Below are 12,620 nucleotides of genomic sequence, written 5' to 3'. Positions count from 1 at the left end.
TAAAGTTTGTAATCTACTGTCTAAGTAGTTAATCTAGGGAACAGCATGTACGCTGCAGATGCAGGCTAACTGTTAACTAGATAAAGACAATAATCTGTTAGAGGCTTAATTACTCTTTTTTATAATTATGTCTGTTACTCTTATACTTGTTAGCCTTAATCTTGTAGTATTTAATGGCTTCTTTAAAGGCTCTAACACTGCTTGTTGATAGCTTGTTTAGGTGCGTAGGCGTTTTAACGTTAGAGGCTGGTGAAAACTCAGCTATTAGCAGCATCTCTAGAGCTCTTGGTTTAGAGATCATTTGGATGGTCAACTTAGGATCCACTTGCGGCCAGATGCCGTGCGCTACACATCTCGATTGCAGCTGCATCATCTAGGCTCTGTAGTCGGTGTGGTCTCGAAGGACGACTGTCGCGTCTCGAGGAGGCTGGGTGGCCATTTTGTATTAATAGAGGCACTGAGACTCTTAATTGTCAGATTAAAGCACTGTTTCTAGGCTTCCTAAGATGAATAATGGGTTTAGATATGATGTATAGGATGATTAATTAATTGTATTAATTGTGTTTATTTATTAATCCTTTTTCTGCTCTACTCGTGTTGCTCAGCCTTTTGTTTTGCCGATCCGAGTCCCTCGCGCACTTGCCCTATGCGCGACCAGCTTGCAAAATGCTGCAATTTTCTGCAATTTGCTGCAAACTGCTGCAAAATGCTGCAATTTGCAGCAACATACTGTTCGAGCTTATTGCTCGTACTATGTAGCAGCTTTCGTCAAGCGTTCCTCCTGTCTTGACAGTAGGTGCGCAAATCTGACAGGCCATCTAGGAACAAAAGTTGGTACGCCTGTCGCGCCTTTGCCTTAGTCTTGCAATTAAACACATGTTTAAGCTATGCTAGGCCTAGTTTATTATTTGTCTAACCTGTAGGTGATAAGGCGAAGAAAGCTTAATGCTTAGAGGGGTTAAAATCCTGTAGCTAAGAGTCTTGTATACAGTTAGAAACAGCTTAGTAGATTAGCGCAGGCGTAAAAGAGCTGCTGTTAGCGCAGATGCAGGCTATTGTTGTGATCTACTTGCAATTGCCATCCTGTATAAGCTGCTGCTTAATACCTTGCTTATACTACTGTCTAGAGAAGATTTGCTTCATTTTTAACAGTACCCCAATTAGGAAGCCCTTTTCATCCATATTATAGGTATGCTGTGGTTCTATGCTATATTGCTCGATTTTTTTGCGTACGAGCTTGAAATATAGCGAGTACTTAAATGCTAAGTCGGCTTTGTTACGCGCAGCGTCTATGCTAGATGTCCATTAAGATAATAGGTTGATAGAGTGCCTCTTAATAAATTAATTAACCTAGCTTTTGCTAGCTTACCTACCACCTATTTCTGTTGCAAAATTTTAAATTATCTGTCTTAAAGGGGATAGACCTCTTGCGCAAAGTCTATTAATGTACTCTACTAGCTCTTTCTCCTGCACTAGGCTGAGTAGTTGCTGATTTTCAAGTTTCTCTGCACGCGGGCGGGTAACGCGTCGGTGACGCCTTGAGAGCGTAGATCGATTAACGCCATACTGCCTAGCTACTGCAGCATAATTTGGTGATTCTCCAGGTTTCAGCGATTTCAGCGACTCCAAAGCGGCCTCAATACTGCCCATATTGGTTGAGAGAGAGGTGGTTGAAGTTTTGACAGCTTCGCGCAGAACCGTGCATTACGCGAGGCCGTGCATTACACGCTAAAACACAGTAATGGGTATGGGCCACATGTGTACAATGAAGAGGGTGAGAGGAAGTTTGAGCAGTTGAGCAGTAAGTTGACATGGGTGTCTCTACCCTGAGGTCGAGGTTGTTCACGAAGAGTGCGATGCGATTCGAACTGTGTTTTGCACAGGTATAATCAGTAACTCAATACAGCAACATACCAACTATTGACATAGCTTCATCAAGAGTTGAGATGCCACCCTCATAATTTAGTAGCCCCAAGTACTGCCCTGCAAGAGATCAGCTCCATCCGCGAAAGAAAAGTGATGGACTCACCAGAAACTCGCCATCGTCCGCCCAGCACCCTGAGCGCGCTGACGTATCTCTGTATACTTACCACCATGCTGTCGACAGCTTGGCGCTCCTTGATGAACTATGCGCACTCAGATGCCGCATGGTAGAGAAGGTAGCAAAGTAATAGGCTAGCAGTGGTCATCTCTAAACTCGTGCTCATCGCCATGCAGTCAACCATCTGGGAGACCCGAATCTTCGCCAGATCCTTTATACCACTAAGGGCGGCTTGCCGCATTTCCGTCTCTTCCATTACTCGGCGCTGAAGACTTACTTCTGGCTCATTGCATCCGTATTGGCCGTACAGAATAAATCAAGCGGGACACCAGGGAGCGAAAGCGACAATGGCGTATTTTTGCGTTCGATCATACTGTTAATTTATTGACGGTAGATGTTGGGAAAGATCCGCATCGAGCGCAACCAAGGTCTTATGCAACTGCAAAGCCTCAGACAAACGGAATGCATAATGATGAGGAGAGGATTAGTTGACAAACACCTGATTCTCCGCCGCTCCAATGCTGGTCCTGGCAAGGGAGTAGATCTTGGGGTCCGGAATCGGGTGCTGCGAGGAGCATTCCAAATGTTCCAAGATTGACGAAGCTAGAAACACCTTATTAGTATAGGAACGTGCAATTCGTTGAAGCCGTGACTCACTGGTCTAGCAGAAATACGGACCACTAAGTCCTTCGTTCTTCCTCACGCGGTATAATACCTCCAGTGGACGGGTTGAAAAGCTGCACTGCATCTCTTCTATTACGAAGCCCCATCATTATCCCGAGCCTGACACCATGACCCACGGTAAGGAGAGCAGTTGGGAATACGCCAGGGGCGACTTCGTAGAAGGACACTAGTATGATTGACTGAAGCAACTGAAGAGAAATCATACCACATCCCTCAACTAGCGAGATTAATTGTTTAGTAACTGTGTACAGGGATGTAGTTGATGGTTGTTCGTCGTCGGCAGAAGCCCAATTTATTAGCTTCATACTTGAGATTATCAAAGCCTTACTAGCATTTGTTTGCTTGTCGAGTCTAGAAGCGGCATGCTGCTTACGCTCTGCGTTCAGCAAAGGAAGTAAATAGTGGAAAGAGCGGAAATAATCGTCCCATCTAGAGCCAACTTGACTGGGAAGTATGTGCTCCCAGACCCAGATCGGTACTGGTATACCAGGATCCAGCGTTTCCGGGAGGTTCTTCAACAATTAATTCGAGTCTAAGAGAGAGAGTTCCGGAAATGGGGATGTGCTACTGTGCATTGTTTTGGGTATTGGCTTGCGATCACCCGTGCTAAGCTCGTCCTGTGGACCATGGCGAGATGGATAGGAGCAATACTTGTCGAGGCGGATGCACTAAAGCACAGCATTAAGGTCAAGGTGACCTCTCATAGCTGCGGATCTTCGAGGATGACAGACCAAGGAACACGCGGTTAGCTCTCTCATGCATTTCCGTTTGAGTTTCCTGGAATTGTTACTAATGTGTTTGGGTTCGTGTGTAGACCTTCGGGATGCGCACTTGCATGCATGGCATGCTTGAGAAGCTAATTTCGTCGAGGATGCCATTGTGGTGACAATCTCGAAGAAGCTGAGATGGTCCTGTACGAAGGCTGGAGGGAAACGTGATTGCAACCATCGCTTAGTAATCGTCGGTCTCTCGCTGCAGCGCTTCTGTGGTCATCATTCCTGGCCCATGATGAAAAGCCCTATTTGCTTGTTGGGTTATAATGGAATCAATAGTGAAATATGAGCCATACGGTTAGCATTTTCACCACTAAAGACCTCTCGGGGCAAGAAATATGGTCTGCTACAATCACGCCCACAAGCCCTTCGTTTAAGTGCAATGCAATACCAGGAATCCAAATTCCCGGTATGGAGATGTTGGAGAAAACGTTGGCGAGAGGGTGTGGACCAGCCGTACCAACGAACCGTGGTTGTGTGACAGCCAGATACTGTAATTCGCGCCTCGGATGGCGGTGTGGAGTATCTTGATCGCCCTTGTTGGCTACTGATGACGGTCTTCTCCAGACCTTCTTGTTTGGAACCTCAAGTCACAAGACATGAAGAAAGGCGTCTGAGGGTGACGAGGCCAGATACAGTGAGAATTATTTGCAATACATCACACAGAATTCGAACAGGGGTCCGGCCGGCGTCTCGTTAACGGTCGTCTTGGTGGTGTGGGTGGGCGCGCGGAGGACGAGCCATTTGTGGTATGGGAGCCTGTAAAGCTCGCAAATGAACAGGCCTTCCCACCTGCTCAGCCCTATGGATTTTCCGTACCTAGGCATCAATATGTGTATAATTCTGATGGCTTGTAGGGTAATTACTTACTCTTATTATGGGCCTTAGTAAAATTTCAGTAGGTGATTGTGCCTAGCATCTTTGAGAGAGGCTACTTTGAGCGAGCTAATGCTAACATTTGCGGAAGATGTCTGGCATGAATGATGAATAGAAATAAGAATATTATTCCTTATCCTGTCAAAGACCGTCACAAGACAAACGAAGCAGTTACTTACAACGCCCAGTATATCTATCTACTCCTGATATCAGAGAGGGCCGCGCGGGTATCCATCAGTGCGAAGCTGGCTTCTTGTTGGTTGACCCCTCAAAAGGCGTCCCAATCATTGGGCCAGGTCCCACGATAGCTTTTTGGCCTAAGACATTAATGGTATTCTCGGATAACTCTTTACAAGTGTAGCCGTTTGAGGGTTGCCCCACGCCGTTATTGCTGATGAGTGCCCATGGTTGCTCAAAGCAAGGCGCACTGGAATATCGAGAGAGAGGGTTCACATGGGCGGTCCCATCGTTCGGAAGCTGTAATCGGATCATGCGGGAATGATAAGGGCACGACGGCAGGAGGTGGATTCCTTGATCTGAAGGACTTTAGCTATACACTATGTGATGGTCATGAGACGGAACCAAGTCCCTCACTGCTATTTGAGATACTCTCCATTGAAGCCATTTCAAGTGGAGATGGAAAAGCATTTGGCAGGGAATGGATGGCTAGGATGGTCTTATCCACTGGGACCGGGACTCGAGACTCAACGGCGACGTTGGCCACAACCTCCCTGTGACGATCAGCCATAGGTATTTAGGAAGGGACCAGTACTGACCAGGTATGACGACCGGAATTGTTCCGAGGTGGAAGAGGGCATTGGGGTATGGTGGGTAGAAGGAAGAGACTAAGAACGTTGGAGGTGAAGAAGCTGCTGTTTGGAGGCGTGGTGGATGTAGTTAAAGCACACGCTGATGACTTGAGGAGAGCAGCTTAAATAGTAGGACAGTATGGTATCGGGTGTCACTACCACCGAGTACGAGTCGAGAATCGCAGATGGGGAGCCCAATGCCTATCATTCGCTGGCCTCCGCCATCATAACATGAAGAGGCAGCGACAGGAAGCGAGAGGCCCTCCAAGTATGGGTCAGGAGTCAACAGTAAGTTTATAATCATTGAGTTAAAAGGGTAAACTTCTAACCTTGCTTATAAAGAGAATGTTGTCAGGTATCATTAAGTAAAGAAATAGTCGAAATAATAGGATTAGCCATTTTACCAACGGTCTCCATAAACTGAGTGCAGATGGTGATTTAAAAAGATAAATATTTTTCAAAGATTCCGACTGCGTTTACTTGGGTCAGCATGGCCACGATCTAATCAGCTGGCGCAGGTTTGCATGTGTGAGCAAGGGGTGAAAAGCAAAGTATGTGCGAGGGAGATAGAGAAACGGGAAGGGCTATCTAAGCAAGGGTCCTTGAGGTTCGTCCCGCGACCATAGTCCTGGGTTACGAAAAAAGTAACCACTTCAAACCCCAGCTAGAGCCCGCTCTTCATCACGCAAAGCATGGGTACGTCCGTTGAGCTATCTCTGGGCCAGAGCGATCAGTGGAACAAATTAATCATGATGCGGACCCCTGTCTAGCTTTCATCGTCCTCCAGAAGGGGAAAGGGTCTCGATGTCGTGCCCACTCCACCCCAAATGGTCTCCAGGACACGCATCTGACATTCCGGGCCACCTTTCAGTTAAGGAAATTAAGCACCTGCATACCGGTGTGGCCACCGCTGCTTCAGTGCCAAGTATTCGCTACCCAACACTGATCCATGTACTATCCGCTTTGAGGCTTTACTTTATGCTCATATCAAAGAGTAGATATCGAGGGTTATAATACTGCTTGTCAATGAAAGGTATTCATCTAAGGCCATCGGATTTTTGGGGGGTTGAAGTTGGAAAGAAGATTTTGTCGTATAAGGCTGATCAGCGCAAGGGAAGAAGCGAGCGAAATTGAAATAAATATCCACGAACGCTCATGTATGGGGCTGTGAGAATGTGTTTGCCTGAGACATGTATTCTAGAAGTGTGCAAAATGTGTGCGAGATTTGTGTGCCCTGCAAGGATGGGTGGGCTGCGACGATGTGTGTGGTCAAGGACGTGTGGGCTGCAAGGACGTTTGTGGCTTTCGAGGATGTGTGTGGGCTGCGAGAAGTGTGTGTGGGCTGCAGTGGGTTTGTGGGGTCAAGAGTCGCCTTGGCGTGGCAGCCACTTTTACGATGGCGAGAGAAGTGGATGAGAGGCTTGACAGGGATGTTCAGAAAGGGACAGATGTTTTCACAAGGCCAAAATTACAAGCTCGTGCTGCTTTTTCGCCTCGCGAACTCAGCGGTTTTGTCGTGTGCGAAATTTGCTGGATTCTTGGCAATGCTAAGTAACCACTTTTCCCTCACAAATCTCATTGAGATTCAGGTAACTGCACATATCGCTCTATACACTCCACTAAATAGGAGAAGGACGTTATATAGTAAGTAAGGCTTTTTAATAGACCCTATTAGCCTTATCTTACTAATTTTTAGAGTAGTTACTGCTAATTATACCCTAAATTACTTATCTTTGTTATTAATGTAAATAGATAGCTAGGAATGCTCCTACTACTTATTAATTAACCTGTAACAAATAAGGGAGTAACAACTATAGTATTACTACCTTTAAAGAGCGCGCTACAAGTACTCTAGCACTAGCTCCACGCAGTAGGAGCGCTGCGCGCGGTGGGAGGGCTGGTAGAGTCGCTTAAGGTAGCGTACGCGCTGCTTCAACTCTAGCTCCTCCTAGAGCACCTGCTAAAGCTCCTAATAAACACCCTGCGTTGCTAAATCTGTTTATTGTAAAGAGAAGAGCTCCTGCAGGTAGTTTAAAGGCTTAATTAGAGGACATAGAGGTGTAAGCTGTGCACTACTAAAAGCTTATTAAATTGCGCAGGTTACTGCATAAAAAAGGCGTTGCTAGTAAAGATTATAATAATAATAAGAAAAAAAAGCTTAAGAAGCTAGCATATAACAAGTAGACACCTCTAGTTATTTATTATTATAACACCTTTACTATAGGACCTGCTAGAACGCGCAGTTATAATAGTTAGATCTTATTAAAGAAAATGCAGTAAGTTAAAGTTATAAAAAAGGACTTATAATAAAAATTAAAGCGCTATGCAAAGAAGACGCTAGATACTTTTAACGCTATAAAGTTTATAAAAAAAAAGGTAGTTAATGCCTATGTTAATTATAATTTTATGTTTAACTATGTTATCTAGCCCTCTGTATAAGTTTAGGTTAATAAGGCTACTATTCTTACTTATTTAAAGGGTAATAATTGTTAAACAGCCTTTATAAAGGTCTAAAAGCAGATTAAGAAGATAGTAGTTAACGCAGTTTTTAGAAAATGCAGCGCTAAGGATGTTAAGTTTGTAAGCTATAAGGTTACAGTTAAATCTGTTAATAAAAGGGCTAAAAACTACCCCTATATAATTGCTAACTTTAGATCTGCCTGTATAAAAGAGGTAATTAGTATTACTAATAAAGAGTACTTTAACTTCTTAAAAAACGCAGTTTAACTTACTTTTAAAGTAAAAACTAGATGTAAGGCTCTTACTAAACTTAGGCAGCTACAACAGACAAAGAAGAAGGGCAAAACTTCTAGTGTAACAGCTAAGGTTGTTACTGCTCTTAATAGTTCCCTAGCACTAGCTGCTCTAGTAGATAACAGCTAAAGGTTGCGTAGTACAGCGCTGCGCAACGTGAATTTAATCTAGCAACTCTAAGGTTACTAAGCACGCAGTAAGTTTATAAACACCCTTATTTAAACATAAAGGTGCTAGGATTCTAGCTGCCTAAACATTAGTAACTTCTACTATTATAACGCAGCAGAACAGCTAGGCTCTTACTTTAAAATAAAGTAAACTAACCTTAATGTTTAAGCCTCTGCTTTAGAGAGGAGCAACACTAGTGTTTTAGTTATAGCGCTTTTAGAGCAGCAGAAGAACTATCTATACAGTAAAGGCATAATTAATTAAGAGGGCTTAACACCTAGTTATTAAACACTAGCCTAGCGTTACAGTGCGTAGGCAAACTTTATAGCTAATTATATAAAGAAAGTGCAAGAGATGTATTAAAATATTATAATAAAAGATAAGCTTAAGCATATATAGGAGAGAATTAAGAATAGAGAGCAGCGCCGCAATAAGAAGGAGAAGAGAGAGCAGCGTTGTTATAAAGAGCTTAAGGAACTAGAGTTTAGTAGGAAACTAGCCGCAGATTAGCGCCAGCCTCACCTATACCTAAATTCTTATTATAACCAGGTATCTAGCTATCTGTCTCCTCTTACTCCTCTTGCTCCACCGGCTCCACCAGCTCCTGCAGCTCCTGCAGCTCTAACTCCAGCTCCAGCTCTCGCCAACCTTCCCCCGCTGTACAATCCTCTGCCCAGCGCCTTTTAAGCAAACGTTGCTGTGAACTAATTGCCTACCTAAGCCTTAAGCCCTATAGATCTGTTACAGGATAAATATAATTTAGTAGAGGAGTTCTTTAATTAGATAATTAAGCAGCAGAAAACTAAAGCTTAGAGGCTAAAGTTTAAGTGTGTAAAAGGAACTATAACTGCTAACTTTTAAAGTTTAGATAACTTTAAAGGCATAGAAGATCTAGTGTCTAAACTGTACAAACTAGCAACAGTAGACTATTATCTACTAGATAGGATTACGCGCAGTTTTAGGCGCTATTTAGGTAAGTTTAAACTAGAGCACTATTAAAAGAAGGCTGCGCTAGCAGCAGAAGCTCTAGTTAACCTGCAGATTAGTAGAGAGGGATTTATAAAAGGTAACATTAATTAGTTTAGACGCTAGGTCCTAGATTTATATAGCAGATAGTATAGAACAATAGGGCAGCTTATTGCAGGCCTGCTGTATAATAATACTTTATGTTACTATATAATCTAGATTGCTACTGTAGCTGCTACCTGTTAACTTTACCCCTCTTATACGCTCTTATCTAGGCATTTGCTTTATTAAATACTTTATCCTTAATGTATAGTCTTTCTTTACTAGTGTGCTAGAAGTGCTTAGTAGTAAATTAATTACAGTAACTCTTACTAACAGCAAATCTTAGGAAGTCTTTAAACGCGTTAAACTTATGTTAGTAATAGTAGTAGTAGCGCTAAACTTAGGCCTTTAGCACTAAGAAAGTTAGCTTAATTAAATTATAGTTAAGTAAGTATAGCAGCAGGAACTGTACTGTATAGCCTCCTCTTTAAATTATGTTAGGTATTCTCTTGTTATAGTAAGCAGAGCAGTTATCTAAAATAATACATATTACATATCTTTTAAACTAATAATTAATAGCTAGCAAAAGCTAGTTTTCTATCTAATTAAGGAGACTCTTTGTATTAAAATAGCCCTACTAAAACGCTGTATAATTAAGGTATCTATAATAGAGGGAGTAAGCTAGTAGAATTAACCATGCTTGCCCACAATCTCTATCCCTAGCGTATTAATTATTGTTACTAATTAGACTGTACGCGCAGCGCCTCTAGCCTGTTGTTTTGTTAAAATTTAACTTATTAATAAAGACTAACTAATCTGCTGTATAGTTTATTATAATATAACAATAGTTATTATAAAGGTCCTTACTGTGCTTAACTAATAGCAGTTTAATAGCTTTTTTATTCTAGCCCTTTTTCTTTAGCATTTTAGAGATATTTAATTAATTAATAAGCACCTTATGCTTTGTGTACAACCACTACTTTATCTTATCCTAGTACATCTAGCTATGCGCGACAAGCTTATTAAATAAAGCCTCCTAGTCTGCTAGGGTAAGCCTAGAAGGACGCCCTAATTAACGCGTTTTTAGGGGCGTAATTGTACTATATTTCATGAGGCATTAATAGATGTTGTACACAGTAGAGCGGCTCGCGCGCGAACAGATGATGACCTCTAGAATAGGGACGCTAAGCATAAGGAGATAATATGTAATAAAATAATAATTAGCAGTCTTCTAGCTGTGTTTTAAGTAGGACGAGGCTAGTAGCAAGGCCTCTGGATTGAGAATGCGCGCTTCCATGAGACGCGTCCCCTGAGGGGCCTGCGAGAGGACTGCAGCCAGATCTATGATCTATTACTCTGCAAAATTTGTAAGATAGGCCTTATTTATACATTTAAAAAGCTTTACTTACAATAAAACGCGTTGTGGTTGATTATATAGGGCGATATGTGCAGTTACCTGAATCTCTATGAGATTTGTGAGGCAAAAGTGGTTACTTGGCATTGCCAAGAATCCAGCAAATTTCGCACACGACAATTGGCCTGTGCGATGTGAGGCTTCCTCAGTCGGCTCCTCTGCACTCAATTTACCGCCTCCACACACCAGCGTGTCCGATTTGGCTCGCGAGAATATGTGTGGTAACACGATGTCTCCCACGGCCGTGGCAAGAGTCAGCTGGGGGGATTGCATGCGAGTCTCAGAGCGTTGGAGGCGAGCGACTCGCGCTCTCTGTTCACTGCGGTGAGCCGCTGCCCAATGCAACGAGAGCGAATTTGTTTCCTGTTCGCGCCCTATTCCCCTTGGTTCAAGGATGGCCGAACTATCTGCTCTGATGGAGGCAGGTGGATTCGAGAGAGACATGTGTTGCTTTACATTTATTTCATTCTGAGCTCTACCCACACCTACACTACAGTCACAAAGAGGCCGATTCGCTGCAGTGGATACAAGAGGACCTGTCACAGAATGTCAGCCCTAATTGGTGACAGCTCACGACAGTTAAACGGCAAAGAAGCTATGAGGAAGTTCTGCTGTATGTAACTGACAAAGAAGCCCTGTATGCTCAACATTTAACCGTAACGGTGTCAGTGGCGAATGGCAAAGCCCTCGCCTTGCCTATGCCACTTCTGCGTCTGTAGCAATACATAGTCAGATTGGCTTCGTTGAAAGCAGGCTATAGTCTTCACATAGGCGCAAAAATAATCGAAATTAGATCTGAGAAGTGAGATTAAGTGCATGAAATTCGCTTCGCTAAGGGTAGGCAATCCAGTAGAAGAGGGATAGGAGACGAGTAGACGGATAAGAGTACCTTCAAGTTGACATGGAAAACCGAAAGACTGGGAGGGTGCAAGTGATAAGTAATGAATAGCAGCGTTCTCCCCTCATGGGGTATTGAGAACAAACGTCACAAACGTCACCGACATGAATGAAATGCGCACTCACTTCTTCTTGTATAGGCTCTATGAGCCTTGATCATCGTGGGTCTTCCGATTCATTGATTGAACAAGACTAGGAGTGCTGAAGGAAGGTGTTGCAAGAGCAAGGAATGTCAATAATGGCCTCTCCGCTTTATGGTCTAAGTTAATCTAGGATTACAATCTAGGGGAACCGATATTGATCCAGGACAAGAGGTGGACTGAAGCGGTAATATTAGAGATGGGGTTTGATCTGGTGTATGGGATAGCGATACGCGGGAGCGCAACCATGGTTCCATCTCCAGGGAGAGTACGTAAATGCGAAGCTCAAAATTCCGGTACATCACTGTGCACCTTCAGGAAACACATTAAGATCCTCTGTTTCAGTCAAACGCACCACTTCAATATGGACGCAATGCTCCGAGCTCGATTCGAAAGTCAAGTTCTCCGTATCGCGAGTCGGCGCCGAATTCGAACTCAAATCCACCTTTCCTTGCTAGCTCCGGTTCTCCTCGCCGGATTCTTGTCCCAACGCTAGCACACAGGAGCGCCCATCATCTCAATTCCCTTCTCTGCATTCGTTACAATGCCAATCCTTCAGTACCTTGGCAGTCAGAGTTTCAGGTCTTCTCAGTCTTCACGAAGGCTCTTGGAAAGTTATGCTGGAAAGTTTGGGCTTCTTTCTAGAGCTCTTTCTAGAGCTCGCCTTGGATATGTAGACAGTAGTGATTTTTATAAGTTCTTTGCTAGCCGGTGGCTAAAGGGCGTTCCAGTAACAAAAGGTCGAGTACCACACTGACGGGGACAAACACTGCTGAACGTATGTGGAAGTCGGGGCTGGTGGAGATGGACTGGGATCAGATTTTCTCTATTATCTCTAGGCTGGTGAAGAACTTTGTTATTGAAGGGTTAGGAATGTAGCTAGAGGTGATGAAGGATGAGTCTTCTTGCAGTAGCTGTACGCATGGCCTCCAGTTTAACGATCTCAGTATTGCTTTGGCGGAGTCGCGGAGAGCATTCTCTTTCAAACCCCTTGCGTATGACAAGAAGTACACAGTAACAAGGTTCGCTATGGGAGAACTTCGGTTTCCGTAGTTC

General features: G+C 43.6%; 4 protein-coding genes across 4 annotated transcripts; 2 read left to right on the top strand and 2 right to left on the bottom strand.

The window, feature by feature from the left end:
• Positions 1-2,435: 2,435 nt before the first annotated feature.
• On the top strand, positions 2,436-4,478 carry BDR25DRAFT_357182 (uncharacterized protein; the record flags this gene model as incomplete). Its single annotated transcript, XM_033695773.1, has 12 exons — positions 2,436-2,603; positions 2,707-2,894; positions 2,947-3,105; positions 3,159-3,234; positions 3,271-3,417; positions 3,455-3,527; positions 3,579-3,713; positions 3,742-3,795; positions 3,833-3,954; positions 3,983-4,135; positions 4,176-4,351; positions 4,415-4,478. 12 exons carry the CDS (start codon positions 2,436-2,438, stop codon positions 4,476-4,478), a joined length of 1,515 nt encoding a protein of 504 aa, XP_033545659.1.
• Positions 4,479-4,608: 130 nt separating this feature from the next.
• On the bottom strand, positions 4,609-5,487 carry BDR25DRAFT_357181 (uncharacterized protein; the record flags this gene model as incomplete). Its single annotated transcript, XM_033695772.1, has 4 exons — positions 4,609-4,910; positions 4,957-5,105; positions 5,141-5,246; positions 5,283-5,487. 4 exons carry the CDS (start codon positions 5,485-5,487, stop codon positions 4,609-4,611), a joined length of 762 nt encoding a protein of 253 aa, XP_033545658.1.
• Positions 5,488-6,190: 703 nt separating this feature from the next.
• On the top strand, positions 6,191-7,097 carry BDR25DRAFT_372663 (uncharacterized protein; the record flags this gene model as incomplete). Its single annotated transcript, XM_033697241.1, has 2 exons — positions 6,191-6,827; positions 7,039-7,097. The coding sequence occupies exons 1-2, from the start codon at positions 6,374-6,376 to the stop codon at positions 7,095-7,097; spliced, it is 513 nt and encodes a 170-aa protein (XP_033545657.1). The 5' UTR covers positions 6,191-6,373.
• Positions 7,098-8,676: 1,579 nt separating this feature from the next.
• On the bottom strand, positions 8,677-11,813 carry BDR25DRAFT_357178 (uncharacterized protein; the record flags this gene model as incomplete). The annotated part of the gene is made up of 8 exons (XM_033695771.1): positions 8,677-8,742; positions 10,367-10,442; positions 10,523-11,017; positions 11,071-11,169; positions 11,233-11,488; positions 11,517-11,567; positions 11,618-11,683; positions 11,717-11,813. The coding sequence occupies 8 exons, from the start codon at positions 11,811-11,813 to the stop codon at positions 8,677-8,679; spliced, it is 1,206 nt and encodes a 401-aa protein (XP_033545656.1).
• Positions 11,814-12,620: the final 807 nt, after the last annotated feature.

This window comes from Lindgomyces ingoldianus, assembly GCF_010093535.1.
Source record: "Lindgomyces ingoldianus strain ATCC 200398 unplaced genomic scaffold BDR25scaffold_23, whole genome shotgun sequence".
Lineage (NCBI taxonomy): Eukaryota > Fungi > Ascomycota > Dothideomycetes > Pleosporales > Lindgomycetaceae > Lindgomyces > Lindgomyces ingoldianus.
Note: the sequence above shows the minus strand (reverse complement) of the source record. Positions and strands in the feature narration are given on the sequence as shown.